Below are 16,609 nucleotides of genomic sequence, written 5' to 3' on the forward strand. Positions count from 1 at the left end.
AGATATTTACTAACATTATACCTGCCTTATAAATAATGAATGTAGAGGAGAGGATTAAAGATGGTGGCGTGAGAGGTGAGACAGAGGCTTCCTCCTAAAACCGCATATAATACAAAAATATAATTAATAGGACCAATCTGGAAAGAGCAACAGGAAGAGGGCTGTGCCAAACTGCATACACCTGGAGAAAAGAATAAACCTCACAGAACAGGGTAATATACCAAAGCCGTTGCCTGGCTGGACCCAAGCCCTTCTCCCACCCCAGGGGAGCGGTGAGGGAGTGGAGGCCTAGGACTCCTGAATACCTAACCCCAGAGATCTGCTCTGGGAGCACAAACCTACATTCCATGGTGCTTTCATGATACTCTCATGATTAAGGGGTTGGAAAGCTAAGACAGGCAGAGTTCCTGGGGAGACTGAGATTCCAGCCGCTTGTGGAAAGGAGGGATCCATATCTGGCTGCTCTGGGACAAAAGCTTATATCTGTGTGCTCAGCCCACTGGTTCAGGCAGTGGAGACAGGCATAGCGGCAAGAAGCAGGAAACAGCTCTTTCCTCCCCCAGGCCCCAATCCCACTCCCCTGCAACCCTTGACATTGCTTCAGGGGCTGAGCAGCTCCAGAGAGTAGAGCTTCTGGACACTAGAGGGTGCCATATACAAATATGAAATGTGAAAGGAACCTGGTCCCAGAGAAAGATTTAAATGACATTGACCTTATGACTCTTCCTGAAAGGAAGTTCAAAATAAAAATCATTAACATGCTCATGGAGGTACAGAAAGATATTCAAGAACTCAAGAATGAATTCCGGTTGGAGATCCAATCGTTGAAGAGCGCATAGAGGGTATTAAAAGCAGATTGGATACTGTGGAGGAGACTATACATGAAATAGAAACTAGAGAAGAGGAATACAAAGAAGCTGAGGCACAAAGAAAAAAAGGATCTCTAAGAATGAAAGAATATTGAGAGAACTGTGTGACCAATCCAAACGGAACAATATTTGCATTATAGGGATACCAGAAGAAGAAGAGAGAGAAAGGGATAGAAAGTGTCTTTGAGGAGGTAATTGCTGAAAACTTCCCCAATCGGGGGAGGAGATAGGCTCTCAGGCCATGGAGATCCACAGATCTCCCAACACAAGGGACCCAAGGATGACAACAAGACATACAGTAATTAAAATGGCAAAGATCAAGGATAAGGACAGACAATTAAAAGCAGCCAGAGAGAGAAATAAGATCACATACAAAGGAGAGCCCATCAGGCTAACATCAGACTTCTCAGCAGAAACCTTACAGGCCAGAAGGGAGTGGCATGATGTATTTAATACAATGAAGCAGAAGGGCCTGGAATCAAGATTACTTTATCCATCAAGATTATCATTTAAATTTAAAGGAGGGTTTAAACTATTTCCAGATAAGCAAAAGCTGAGAGAATTTGCCTCCTACATCCATGTCTACAGTCTATTTTGGAGGGACTGATACAGATAGAAGTGTTCCTAAGGTTTAGTAGCTGTCACCAGAGGTAATAATACCAGAGTAAAGAAAATAGAACAGCTAATTACTAAGCAAATGCAATATTAAATCAACTATCTCTAAAGTCAATCAAGGGATAGACAAAGAATACAGAATATGATACCTAATATATAAAGAATGGAGGAGGAAGAAAAAGGAGGAGAAAAAGAAAAAAACCTTTAGGTTGTGTTTGTAATAGCATATTAAGTGAGTTAAGTTAGACTCTTAGATAGTAAGGAAGTTAACTTTGAACCTTTGGTAACCACTAATCTAAAGTCTGCGATGGCAATAAGTACATACCTATCGATAATCACCCTCAATGTAAATGGACTGAATGCACCAATCAAAAGACAGAGTCACTGAATGGATAAAAAAACAAGACCCATCTATGTGCTGCCTACAAGAGACTCACTTTAAACACAAAGACATACACAGACTAAAAGTGAAGGGATGGAAAAAGATATTTCAAGCAACTAAGAGAAAAAAGCAGGAGTTGCAGTACTTGTATGAGACAAAATAGACTTCAAAACAGAGAAAGTCACAAGAGACAAAGAAGGACACTACATAATGATAAAATGGTCAATCCAACAAGACATAACCATTATAAATATCTATGCACCTACATATGTGAAACAGATACTAACAGAATTAAAAGGGGAAATATAGTGCAATGCATTCATTCTACAAGACTTCAACACTCCACTCACTTTGAAGGACAGATCAACCAGACAGAAAATAAGTAAGGAGACAGAAGCCCTGAACACATTAGAATAGATGGACCTAACAGACATCTACAGAACTCTATACCCAAAAGCAGCAGAATACACATTCCTCTCAAGTGCACATGGAATATTTTCAAGAATAGATTATATAATAGGCCACAAAAAGAGCATTAGTAAATTCAAAAAGATTGAAATTGTACCAAACAGTTTCTCAGACCACAAAGGTATGAAACTAGAAATAAATTATGCAAAGAAAATGAAAAATCCCACAGACACATGGAGGCTTCATAACATGCTCCTAAATAACCAGTGGATCAATGACCAAATAAAAACAGAGATCAAGTAATATATGGAGACAAATGACAACAGTAATTCAACACCACAAAAAAATCTGGGATGCAGCCAAGGCCGTGCTAAGAGGGAAGTATATTGCAATACAGGCCTACCTCAGGAAAGAAGAACAATCCCATATGAGCAGTCTAAACTCACAATTAATGAAACAAGAAAAAGAAGAACAAATGAGGCCCAAGGTCAGTAGAAGGAGGGACATAATAAAGATTAGAGCAGAAATAAATAAAATTGAGAAGAATAAAATAGAATCAATGAAAGCAAGAGCTGGTTCTTCGAGAAAATAAACAAAATAGATAAACCCCTAGCCAGACTTATCAATAAAAAAAGAGAATCTACACACATAAACAGAGTCAGAAATGAGAAAGGAAAAACCACTATAGACACCACAGAAATACAAAGAATTTGAGAGAATACTATGAAAAATTATATGCTAACAAACTGGATAACCTAGAAGAAATGGACAACTTTCTAGGAAAATACAACCTTTCAAGGCTGACCAAGGAAGAAACAGAAAATCTAAACAGACCAATTACCAGCAACAAAATTGAACTGGTAATCAAAAAACTACCTAAGAACAAAACTCCTGGACCAGATGGCTTCACCACTGAATTTTATCAGACATTTAGTGAAGACCTAATACCCATCCTCCTTAAAGTTTTCCAAAGAGTAGAAGAAGAGGGAATACTTCCAAACTTATTCTATGAGGCCAGCATCACTCTAATACCAAACCAGGCAAAGACACCACAAAAAAAAGAAAACTACAGATCAATATCCCTGATGAACATAGATGCAAAAATACTCAACAAAATATTAGCAAACTGAATTCAAAAATACATGAAAAAGATCATCCATCATGATCAAGTAGGATTTATTCCGGATTGCAAGGATGGTACAACATTCGAAAATCCATCAACATCATTCACCACATCAGCAAAAAGAGGGACAAAAACCACACGATCATCTCCATAGATGCTGAAAAGCATTTGACAAAATTCAACATCCATTCATGATAAAAACTGTCAACAACATGGGCATAGAGGGCAAGTACCTCAACATAATAAAGGCCATATATGACAAACCCACAGCCAACATCATACTTAACAGCGAGAAGCTGAAAGCTTTTCCTTTAAGATCAGGAACAAGACAAGGGTGCCCACTTTCCCCACTTCTATTTAACAAAGTACTGGAGGTCCTAGCCATGGCAATCAGAGAACACAAAGAAATAAAAGGCATCCAGATTGGCAAGGAAGAAGTTAAAGTGTCCCTGTTTGCAGATGACATGATACTGTACATAAAAAAACCATAAAGAACCCACTCCAAAACTACTATATTTAATATCTGAATTCCGCAAAGTTGCAGGATACAAAATTAATACACAGAAATCTGTGGCATTCCTATATGAACTAGCAGAGAGAGAAATCAGGGAAACAATTCCATTCACAATTGCATCAAAAAGAATAAAATACGAGGCGGAGCCAACATGGCGGCGTGAGTAGGACAGTGGGAATCTCCTCCCAAAAACATATATACTTTTGAAAATACAACAAACACAACTAGCCCTAAAAGAGAGACCAGAAGACGCAGGACAGTGGCCAGACTGCAGCTACACCAGCGAGAACCCAGCGACTGGTGAAAGGGGTAAGATACAAGCCCCGGCCCTGCGGGACGCGAGCGCCCCTCCCCCCAGCTCCCGGCGGGAGAACAATAGGCAGAGCGGGAGGGAGACGGAGCCCAGGACTGCCGAACACCCAGCCCCAGCCATCCGGGCCAGAGCGCAGACACAGTATATGCCCAGGGGGCCCTGGATACTGGGAGAACAGGGGGTAGACCTCAGAGCGGGTGCTGAAGCTGATGCCCCTGTGACAAAGAAAAGCGGGGGCTTTTTTGAAAGTCTTAAAGGGACAGGGACTTAACAGCTTGACGGAAACAACCCAGGTCACAGTACAGCAGCTGGAAATTACAGGGAAAACCGGGTGCACTAACCCCCTGGGCAACAGCTCTGAGACCCCTCACGGAGGCAAACAGTCAAGCAGCCCCCCCATCCATCACCCCACCGGGCGCTGCGAAAGCAGAGAAGCAGCCTGAGACAAATTCCGCCCACAGAAAGGGAAATTTCTCCCTTCCGGCCAGGCAAGACACAAAGACCCACTCTACACGCAATTACCCAACACAAGCCACTAGGGGTCGCAGTTGCCCCAGTAAAGAAAGGCCAGTAGTAAGTGAAAATTTTGGCCCTCCCAGCTGACAGTCAATAGCACCTGTCAACATGAAAAGGCAAAAAAATATGATTCAGACAAGACTAACCCAGACAGCTTCGGCATCTGCTACATCTTCCCCTGAGAAGGAATCTGGGGAGATAGATTTAGCCAGTCTACCTGAAAAAGAATTCAAAACAAAAGTCATAACCATGCTGATGGACTTGCAGAGAAATATGCAAGAACTAAGGAAGGAGAATTCAGAAATAAAACAAGCTCTGGAAGGACTTCAAAACAGAATGGACGAGATGCAAGAGACCATTAATGGACTAGAAAACAGAGAACAGGAACGCAGAGAAGCTGATGCAGAGAGAGATAAAAGGATCTCCAGGAATGAAAGAATTTTAAGAGAGCTGAGTGATCAATATAAAAGAAATAATTTAAGAATCATAGGCATTCCAGAAGAAGTAGAGAGAGAAAAGGGGATAGAAAATGTCTTTGAAGAAATAATTGCTGAAAATTTCCCCAAACTAGGGGAAGAAATGGCCTCTCAGACCACAGAGGTACACAGAACTCCCATGACAAGGGATCCAAGGAGGGCAACACCAAGACACATAATAATTAAAATGGCAAAGATCAAAGACAAGGACAAAGTATTACAAGCAGCCAGAGAGAAAAAAAAGGTTACCTACAAAGGAAAACCCATCAGGCTATCATCAGACTTCTCAACAGAAACCCTACAGGCCAGAAGAGAATGGCATGATATACTTAATGCAATGAAACAGAAGGGCCTCGAACCAAGACTACTGTATCCAGCACGAATATCATTTAAATATGAAGGAGGGATTAAACAATTCCCAGACAAGCAAAAGTTGAGGGAATTTGCCTCCCACAAACCACCTCTACAGGGCATCCTACAGGGACTGCTCTAGATGGGAGCACTCCTAAAAAGAGCACACAACAAAACACCCAACATATGAAGAAGGGAGGAGGAGGAATAAGAAGGGAGAGAAATAAAGAATCATCAGATTGTGTTTATAATAGCTCAACAAGCGAGTTAAGTTAGACAGTAAGACAGTAAAGAAGCTAACCCTAAACCTTTGGTAACCACAAACTTAAAGCCTGCAATGGCAATAAATTCATACCTTTCAATAATCACCCTAAATGTAAATGGACTGAATGCACCAATCAAAAGACACAGAGTAATAGAATGGATAAAAAAGCAAGATCCATCCATATGCTGCTTACAAGAGACTCACCTCAAACCCAAAGACGCACACAGACTTAAAGTCAAGGGATGGAAAAAGATATTTCAAGCAAACAACAGAGAGAAGAAAGCAGGTGTTGCAATTCTGGTATCAGACAAAACAGACTTCAAAATAAAGAAAGTAAAAAAAGACAAAGAAGGACATTACATAATGATAAAGGGCTCAGTCCATCAAGAGGATATAACCATTATAAATATATATGCACCCAATACAGGAGCACCAACATACCTGAAACAAATATTAACAGAACTAAAGGAGGAAATAGAATGCAATGCATTCATTCTAGGAGACTTCAACACACCACTCACTCCAAAGGACAGATCCACCAGACAGAAAATAAGTAAGGACACAGAGGCACTGAACAACACACTAGAACAGATGGACCTAATAGACATCTACAGAACTCTACATCCAAAAGCAACAGGATACACGTTCTTCTCAAGTGCACATGGAACATTCTCCAGAATAGACCACATACTAGGACACAAAAAGAGCCTCAGTAAATTCCAAAAGATTGAAATCCTACCAACCAACTTTTCAGACCACAAAGGCATTAAACTAGAAATAAACTGTTCAAAGAAAGCAAAAAGGCTCACAAACACATGGAGGCTAAACAACACGCTCCTAAATAATCAATGGATCAATGACCAAATCAAAATGGAGATCCAGCAATATATGGAAACAAATGACAACAACAACACTAAGCCCCAACTTCTGTGGGACGCAGCAAAAGCAGTCTTAAGAGGAAAGTATATAGCACTCCAAGCATATTTAAAAAAGGAAGAGCAATCCCAAATGAACGGTCTAATGTCACAACTATCAAAATTGGAAAAAGAAGAACAAATGAGGCCTAAGGTCAGCAGAAGGAGGGACATAATAAAGATCAGAGAAGAAATAAATAAAATTGAGAAGAATAAAACAATAGCAAAAATCAATGAAACCAAGAGCTGGTTCTTCGAGAAAATAAACAAAATAGATAAGCCTCTAGCCAGACTTATTAAGAGGAAAAGAGAGTCAACACAAATCAACAGTATCAGAAATGAGAAAGGAAAAATCACAACAGATCCCGCAGAAATACAAAGAATTATTAGAGACTACTATGAAAACCTATATGCTAACAAGCTGGGAAACCTAGGAGAAATGGACAACTTCCTATAAAAATACAACCTTCCAAGACTGACCCAAAAAGAAACAGAAAATCTAAACAGACCAATTACCAGCAACGAAATTGAAGCGGTAATCAAAAAACTACCAAAGAACAAAACCCCCGGGCCAGATGGATTTACCTCGGAATTTTATCAGACATACAGGGAAGACATAATACCCATTCTCCTTAAAGTTTTCCAAGAAATAGAAGAGGAGGGGATACTCCCAAACTCATTCTATGAAGCTAACATCACCCTAATACCAAAACCAGGCAAAGACACCACCAAAAAAGAAAACTATAGACCAATATCCCTGATGAACGTAGACGCAAAAATACTCAACAAAATTTTAGCAAACCGAATTCAAAAATACATCAAAACCATCGTACACCATGACCAAGTGGGATTCATCCCAGGGATGCAAGGATGGCACAACATTCGAAAGTCCATCAATATCATCCACCACATCAACAAAAAGAAAGACAAAAACCACATGATCATCTCCATAGATGCTGAAAAAGCATTTGACAAAGTTCAACATCCATTCATGATAAAAACTCTCAGCAAAATGGGAATAGAGGGCAAGTACCTCAACATAATAAAGGCCATCTATGAAAAACCCACAGCCAACATTATATTGAATAGCGAGAAGCTGAAAGCATTTCCGCTGAGATCGGGAACTAGACAGGGATGCCCACTCTCCCCACTGTTATTTAACATTGTACTAGAGGTCCTAGCCACGGCAATCAGACAAAGAATAAAATACCTAGGAATAAACTTAACCAAGGAAATGAAATACCTATACCCTGAAAACTACAAGACACTCTTAAGAGAAATTAAAGAAGATACCAATAAATGGAAACACATCCCGTGCTCATGGATAGGAAGAATTAATATTGTCAAAATGGCCAGCTCTGCCTAAAGCAATCTATAGGTTCAATGCAATTCATATCAAAATACCAACAGTATTCTTCAGTGAACTAGAGAAAACTGTTTTAAAATTCATATGGAACCACAAAAGACCTCGAATAGCCAAAGCAATTCTGAGAAGGAAGAATAAAGCTGGGGGCATTATGCTCCCCAACTTCAAGCTCTACTACAAGGCCACAGTAATCAAGACAATTTGGTACTAGCACAAGAACAGACCCATAGACCAATGGAACAGATAGAGAGCCCTGATATAAATCCAACCATATATGGTCAATTAATATATGATAAAGGAGCCATGAATATACAATGTGGAAATGACAGCCTCTTCAACAGCTGGTGTTGGCAAAACTGGACAGCTACATGCAAGAGAATGAAACTGGATTATTGTTTAACCCCATACACAAAAGTAAACTCAAAATGGATCAAAGACTTGAATGTAAGTCATGAAACCATAAAACTCTTAGACAGCATAGGCAAACATCTCCTGAATATAAGCATGAGCAACTTCTTCCTGAATGCATCTCCTCGAGCAAGGGAAACAAAAGCAAAAATGAACTCATGGGACTACATCAAACTAAAAAGTTTCTGTACAGCAAAGGACACCATCAACAAAACAAAAAGGCATCCTACAGTATGGGAGAATATATTTGTAAATGACATATCCAACAAGGGGTCAGTATCCAAAATATATAAAGAACTCACAGGCTTCAACACCCAAAAAGCCAAATAACCCAATGACAGTTCTCCAAAGAAGAAATTCAGATGGCCAACAGGCACATGAAAAGATGCTCCACATCACTAATCATCAGGGAAATGCAAATCCAAACCACAATGAGATATCACCTCACACCAGTAAGGATGGCCAGTATCAAAAAGACTAAGAACAACAAATGCTGGCAAGGATGCGGAGAAAGGGGAACCCTCCTACACTGATGGTGGGAATGTAAGCTAGTTCAACCATTGTGGAAAGCAATATGGAGGTTCCTCAAAAAACTAAAAATAGAAATATCATTTGACCCAGGAATCCCACTCCTTAGAATTTACCCAACTAGTACAACTTCTCAGATTCAAAAAGACAGATGCACCGCTATGTTTATCGCAGCACTGTATACAATAACCAAGAAATGGAAGCAACCTAAGTGTCCATCAGTAGATGAATGGATAAGGAAGATGTGATACATATACACAATGGAATACTATTCGGCCATAAGAAAGAAAGAAATCCTACCGTTTGGAACACCATGGATGGAGCTGGAAGACATTATGCTCAGTGAAATAAGCCAGGCGGAGAAAGACAAATGCCAAATGATTACCCTCATTTGTGGAGTATAACAATGAAGCAAATCTGAAGGAACAAAATAGCAGCAGCCTCAGAGACTCCAAGAATTAACTAGTGGTTACCAAAGGGGAGGGGTGTGGGAGGGAGAAGCGGACTGAGGGGTATTAGGTTTAGTACACATGGTGTGAGGGGTCACGGGGAGAACAGTGTAGCACAGGGAAGGCACATAGTGGATCTGTGGCATCTTGCTGCACTGATGGACAGTGACTGCATTGGGGTATGGGTGGGGACTTGATAATATGGGTAAATGTAGTAACCACATTGTTTTTTCATGTGAAACCTTGATAAGAGTGTATATCAACATACCTTAATAAAAAAAATAATGAATGTAGCTAAAAACTGAAGTGAATTTGTCAATGGAGAGGGAGATCAAGAGCTCTAAGTCATCTCATTGCAAATCATTTAATATGTTCTACTTGCTTCATTTATCCAGTTTAGAATCCCTGTTCCTTGAGGGTTCTTATAAGAAAATGTGGTTTATTCCTTGTGGACAACATGTCTTAGTGTCATTTTTGGTTTGGTGGATGCACATTAAGTTGATTAGGAAAGGTAATAGGGCTGAGTAATGGTAATGTCCATTATACAATCAGGTTTTATGGCTCTTCTAATTTCGATATTTATTTAGGTTTAGGTAACAGTAATTGTTACTTCAGTATGCTTATGCTTTCTTTTTTATTTTTTAAAGCACATGACAGAATCATTTAATTTGTACCTTGATATCTATCTACCCACCAAATGCAACAGTATCATTTATAATTCTGGTATCTGCAACCAAAATATTTTCCAAATCTTTTCATGAATTTCCTTGTTTATCCATTTAAGACTAGTGATTTAGTATGCATTCATTCATTTATTCTTAGCATTTTTGGCAAATGAAATTGTTTTGAATTTAAGTGAGGTTGGAAAAGGCTTGGGAATCTTTTGGAGGGTGAAGCAGGGCATTAGGTAAATTGCCTGGTGACAGAAAACCTGCACATTTGGAGAAAAACCTGGTGGAATGCCTGGCACCTGCTGTTCTCCTATTGTTTGTTAGCAAAAGTCTACTTTGAATGTTGAACAAATAAGTAGATCCTGTTTCTGTCAATTCATAGTTTTATAGAAATGTAAGTAGTTTTAAATTGTATGGGTGTGAGTTAACTTTAGTGTGGAAATTATACAATTTTCATGGAGTAGAAACACAGTGAGTTAAGTATTCTCATGGCCACTAGAGGGTGTGTGCACCGTCTTGAAATTCATGCCTCATGCAAATGGTGCTCAGGCAGGAAAGAAATACTTTGTGCTGATGAAAACTTGCTGCTCTACTACAAATAGCCTGTTTTCCAGCTCATCATTGTAGCAGGTACTGTATATACCCTCCATCGTGGAATGGAATTGAAAACACACAAGCTGGGTCAAGTTCCAATCTGGCGCTCATCATGCTTTGTTCATCTCCAAGCTGTAAACTTGGTGGAGGAGCTGTGTCTAATTTATCTTCGCATCCCCATTCATTCAATAACAAATGTTTTATCTTGTGCCTGCTCTGCGCCAGGCACTCTCTGAGCTGGAAATAAAGTGATGAACAACGGAAAGCCTCTGTTTTTATAAGTTATAACGTGGAGATAGACACTAAACAGGAAAACAGGTGTAGGGGCATGAGTAGTGTCCTGTCCACCTGAAACCTCAGAATGTGGCCTCATTTGGGAGGAGGGTATTTACAGATGTCATTCGTTAAGGATCTCAGGGTGAAATCATCCTGGATTGAGGGTGGGTCCTAAATCCAGTGATTGAAGTCTTTATAAGAAGAGGAGAGGACACAGCAATGCAGGATAGAAGACAGAGGCAGAGATGGGAGTGATGTATCCCCAGGCAGGGAAGGCCTGGGTCCACCAGGAGCTAGGAAAAGGCAAGGAGGGCATCTCTCCACGAGCCTTCAGACAGGGCACAGCCCTGCTGCCTTGAGTTGGGGTCTCTAGTCTCCAGAACTGTGAGAATAAATTATGTTGTTTTAAGCCACCAAGTTTGTAATAATTTGTTATAGCAACTCTAGGAAATGAATAATACAAGGTAATCTCAGATAATAAATGCTACAGAGAAAAACAAAGTGTGATATGATAGCTTTAGGGCACGGAGGTAGGGTGTAACAATTTTATAGTCTCTGAGGAAATGGCATTTGAACAGAAACCTAAAGTGAAGCCTGTGTGATGTGACCCAGCACTGGGGAATTTGGAGAAAGCACTCTAGGAGGTGGAGACAGTAAGTGTAAAGGTCCTGAGGAAGGAAAAGGACTGGTGGGGCGGGAGCAGAGGGGCATGTCATAGGAGATGAGGTCCTGGAGGTGTCTTGCTACTATTGTGTGTCCTGATTAAACCTTCTATTCTTTGGACAGTTGAAGGAAAAAGGACCACTGGCAGTTGAGTTCCTATGACTGTTTACCTAGTAGGTGTTTATGCATGTGGGGGTGAACCCATATAACCCTGCAGTTCAGACCTGGAGTTGGATGATCTTTACTCCTTAGTAAGCATCAGGGTGAAGAAGACACCCGTGTCCTAGTCCTAGCAGGGCTTGCACCCCGACTTGGAGCCAGCTTCAGGCCAGCTTCTGTCCTCTGCCGTGCATCTAACGGAGACCCTCAGAAGTAACGAGGCAGGGTTAGGCTTGTCTGCTTTGAACCAGCAGCCCCTTCCTTTCTTTGCAGCTGAGCAAGCAAGGGGCTTGACCTAGAAAGGTCCGTGTACGTGAATATGCTACATTTTGTTCCTCAAACTCCCCTTTTTTCCAGATTTAAGAAAGAACTGTTGAGGAAACTGAAATATGTAATACTTTCTCAAATACAGCTTCTGTTGGGGAGACACTGACACTTCGGGGAAATAGTTACAAAATTTGTTTTACCTAAAGCATAACCAGAGCCAGTTTACTCGGTTTTAATTGATAAGTTTGCTGTAGAATTAAACAGGTAACTATCACTTCACTTTATTTCCTCTTTTTACTATTTTATAATACTAATTTTAAGTTACATTCTCAAATATGCCAATTAAAAAAATTTAATACAGGCCATCACAAAATTGTGAATATTTCAAAAACAGCACTTAAAATATACTTTGCCCATTTCTTGTCTTTTAAATAGCTAATATTTTTAACTTACACAGCCTTTAATCATCTCATATGGTTACGGAATCTTATGATCTTCTTGGGCAGTGAAAATAATTTTGCTTGTGGGGTTGTTTGCTTTGTATTGTTTTTGGAATTTTTTTGGTCAAACTACTTGAAAATTCCAATACCAGTTCTTCTGAAGGTAGAGGCTGCTTCATCCAGCCTACGTGGCCCCTTGGAAGATCAAAGCAGTGATGCCATCAACAGAAGTGAACTCTCGCGCTGTGGAAATATCCACAGAGGACCCAGCCTTTATTCGGATAAAGGTTTAATTTGGGTTTCCCTTGAAGACTCAGAATTCAAAAAAATTTTTACCTCTATTAATGTATGTACATGTGTGTGTGTGTATACATAAACACATATAGTGCACATGCATGGAGATAGACATGTTTCTGGGCCATATGTCTGCTGTGCAGCCAGCTGAGGTACCATGACATGAAAAGAGAGCTAAAATTCAACTCATTTAATTTTAACCATGAAACATTTATTAATATTTAGAATGAATTTATTCCATTTGGTTTGGTTTAGGATATTGGTCAGAATTTAAAGAAACTCAGACGAGTCTATTAGTTTCCATTTTTGTTACCTTGTGTCCAGTATTGACTAAGTGACTATAATTTCTGAAGACTTTGTCTTCCCTTTGTTCATGGTAGAAAGGCTTATTAAGATCTTCATAGCTTGGTTTAATTAAACCTTAAGAACCCAGATTGTGTAATTCTGCTGTAAGCGAATTCTAGATTGGCTTGTTAAAAACATTTTGAAGGAGTGTAGCAAAAGAAAATCGTGTTTTCAATAACTATGCTTTCTGATTTCCTCAGTTTGAGAAATTGGTTATTTGCTGGGTTTTTTTTAGATGTTAGGATTAAACATTCTTAGTTTCTACCAGACTGAAAACCAGTTGATTTATTATAAAACTGAATCATATGAGAAGCAGCAAATGATTTACATGTGAAAGTATGTTCCATTACAGATCAGAATTTTCCTCTTTTAAATATCATAGCGATTTAAAACTCTACCAACAAATTAAATTTGTACTTTACCCTTTGGATCTGATTTTGTCCCAGTGATGAGATCAGCTCCACAGTTATTTATTAGGAGCATGGTGTTACATGCTTCAGAGACAGAAAGAATTCTTTACATTTGCCTAGTGCTTCGTAGTTCATCAAGCTCATTCTTAGTAGCCCCATGGTGAACTGTCCTCATTTGCTCGGCAAATGGAAGCTGAGGCATCACATTGAAGGGTTCACCCAAGATCATTCCACTTAGGTCTCCTGACTGCAAGCCCAGCTCTCTTTCCTCAGGGATCTCAGATTGGCTTTTAAGACAAACAGGATTATTACAGAATAAAACTGGGCAGAAAGCATGCCACGGGGCCTTCAAAGAAGGAAGGACTTACTCTGAACAGGAAGACTGTATTTGATAGGGGACAGTAATAGGTTTGGTGGAGTGGAGGGGCATTCTTTGCTAAAGCTTAGAGAAACGGAATGAGCAGGTGGAAATAAAGTTGTGGGAGTAGAAGAGCAAGAGGCTCTCTGGACTTCATAAAAGGGGGGCTGCCATTGTGGGATGCTGCTGAGTTCTGGAGAGAAAAGTGTCCTTTGAAGGGTGACCTTGAACACAAGTGGAGCCAATCAGATTTAAGGTGATTGATTTCCATAGTGTGAAGGTGTGTTTGGATGGAGAGGAGGTGAAAGGAAAAAAATTGAAGTAACGTTACAAAGAAATTATTGACCTAGCTTGCCTGGAGTGGGTAAAAACAGTACTTGAACCTTGTGATGAGGTTTCAAACAAGGGTTCTAGGAGAACTGTCAGCAGAGGGTGGAAAGACCTAGTTAGGGAGAGGGAAGGAAGTTTGGGCTGTGAATTGACTCTGAAAGCTGCTGCGTCGTCATCCCTGTGTGTTGGCTAAATGAAATGGGGGAGAGAGCAGCCCTAACCTGCAGCTTTTCATGTGGTTAGGCTTTTTTAAAAAATGAAATGACACAAATTGCAGTTGTCAAGTTATAATGGCGTATCTTCTTGTTTTAAAGTATGCCCCTTTACACAGTGACTGGTGACACATCAGTCACCTAATTCTGCTCTTGTTGCTGCAGCCTGGAGTCCTCGGGTACTTTGAGTTCAGCGGCTCACCCCAGCCTCCTGGTTATTTGACCTTCTTCACTTCAGCGTTACATTCATTAAAGAAAGGTAAAAATGATTCATATTAAAGACATTGATACACATGCAGTGCATGTGTACTGTTACCTTTTGCATGTTATCTCTGTGATTATATTGATTCTTTTTCCTCTATTTCTATTAAGTAATTCCATTGTTTTGTGTTCTGTGGGCAAACAGTAAATACTCTGTTGTTTCAAATCTGGTCTCTTAAATGTTTAGCTTTTTAAAAGTGTAGCTTGCCCATATGGTGTCTACAATTATATATTTTTCACTTTAAAATTTATTATGTCATTCTGTTTTTTTTTGTGTGTTACAAGAATCGAATACTAAAAAATCTTAGGAAACTAAAAGAAGATCCTAATTGAAGATTATATATAAAAGGGTAATGTGGAGTCATTCACTAAAATGATGGTAGCATTCAAGTTCTTGAGCTGGAGAGGATATTTGACGATTACAGAAGGATGTTTTGTCTGGCTAGCTTATTTTGTGCGCTAATAATTCATTTTAGAATACTTTTTCATTCAGAGGTTTCCAAAATACTGCCTTTTTTTTTTGGAAAAATCTTTCGAGTACAAGTTAGAAGTTTTGGCCAAAGCTTTTAGTGGTTATATGTCAGTTGGATGTACCATAATTTAAGAGTACATTTCCTTCAAGAAGTATTTCTACCAATTATGAAAATCATGCTGTGTTACAGCCTAAGAGTACTGCCGGGTTCACTAGTCTCAAGTCCACTTTTGTTGTTGTTGTTGTTTTTTTACTTCACTGAATCATTATATTATTTGAGGTCCTACTTTTTAAATTAAATGTTATATCCTCCCCACTTTTTCATGTGCTCCATGTTCTTTCTCAATATCAGTCATGACCTCCTGTCACTTTTGTTAGCTTTACTCTCATCTGTTCACCTGTGTGCATCCCCTTTTTTCCTACTCTGGTTCAGGCCCCTTTCCCTCCCCGGACTAGACCAGTGGATACTTAACCGGGACCACTTGCGTTCCTTCTTCCTTGGTAGGTCTTTGAATGTGCCACTACTGCCTGAAATGTGCCCTGTACCTCCCCACCCTCACCTATCAGACCCATATTCATCCTTCAGCTCAACTATAACTTCCATAGTCTCTCCACCAGTCTCAGTTGGGTAACCTGTTTTCTTTCATAGAACTTAACATAGTTTGTACTTACGTATGTAGTTACGAAATTGCTTGTTTAATGTCTGTCTTCTCCCCCAGACTTGGAGATTTTGGAGGGCAGGGGCCATGTGTCTTCAGTTCTGTGTTCTTTCTTCACTGTCTGGCATGTAGCAGGGGCTCAGTCACTCTTTGTCCAGTGAGTGATCAGACTGACGGCCATACCATATCATCTTTCCCCTAGGAGATGAGCCAAAAATACATAATCATCCTTCCATTACTGGATATTAGACTGCTTCAGTATTTTTGTTTGGTATTATAATAGTATATTGTTAGTACACCAAACAATTAAATGATGGCTGTTTTAATATATACCTTGTCTTAAGGTTTTATGCATGGAGAATCTCCTGTAGTCTTGTTTCTCATCTGGGGACATTTTGAGAGGAAATCAAGCCATCCAATAAGCATTTCTTCTGCCCACTTGAAAGACTGAGCTGCCTCAGGTGACCAAAAAAACCTAGTCAGAGTTTGAACTTAAAAAAAAAAATACTACCAACTTGAATAGCTTAAGAAGCAGATACTCAAAAATCTTAGAAAACTGACAAAAAGCCCTTCAAAGAAGATCCCAGTTGAAGGTTATATATAACAGGGTAATCTGGAGTCATTTACTAAAATGATGGTAGCACTCAAGTTCTTGAGCTGAAGAGGATATTCGAAGATCATGGAAGGATGTTTTGTTATCT

General features: G+C 39.6%; 1 protein-coding gene across 2 annotated transcripts in view; it reads left to right on the top strand.

Moving 5' to 3' along the window:
- TXNDC11 (thioredoxin domain containing 11) overlaps nt 1-16,609 on the top strand; it is an 80,942-nt gene that overhangs the window by 18,060 nt on the left and 46,273 nt on the right. For both annotated transcript variants that reach the window (XM_057487576.1, XM_057487577.1), the window contains one exon: nt 14,682-14,775. In XM_057487576.1, coding sequence (XP_057343559.1) covers nt 14,682-14,775 — 94 coding nt within the window. Of the gene's footprint in view, nt 1-14,681; nt 14,776-16,609 lie in introns of those variants that run through there.

The sequence above is a fragment of the Manis pentadactyla genome, chromosome 10 (assembly GCF_030020395.1).
Source record: "Manis pentadactyla isolate mManPen7 chromosome 10, mManPen7.hap1, whole genome shotgun sequence".
NCBI classification, from domain to species: domain Eukaryota; kingdom Metazoa; phylum Chordata; class Mammalia; order Pholidota; family Manidae; genus Manis; species Manis pentadactyla.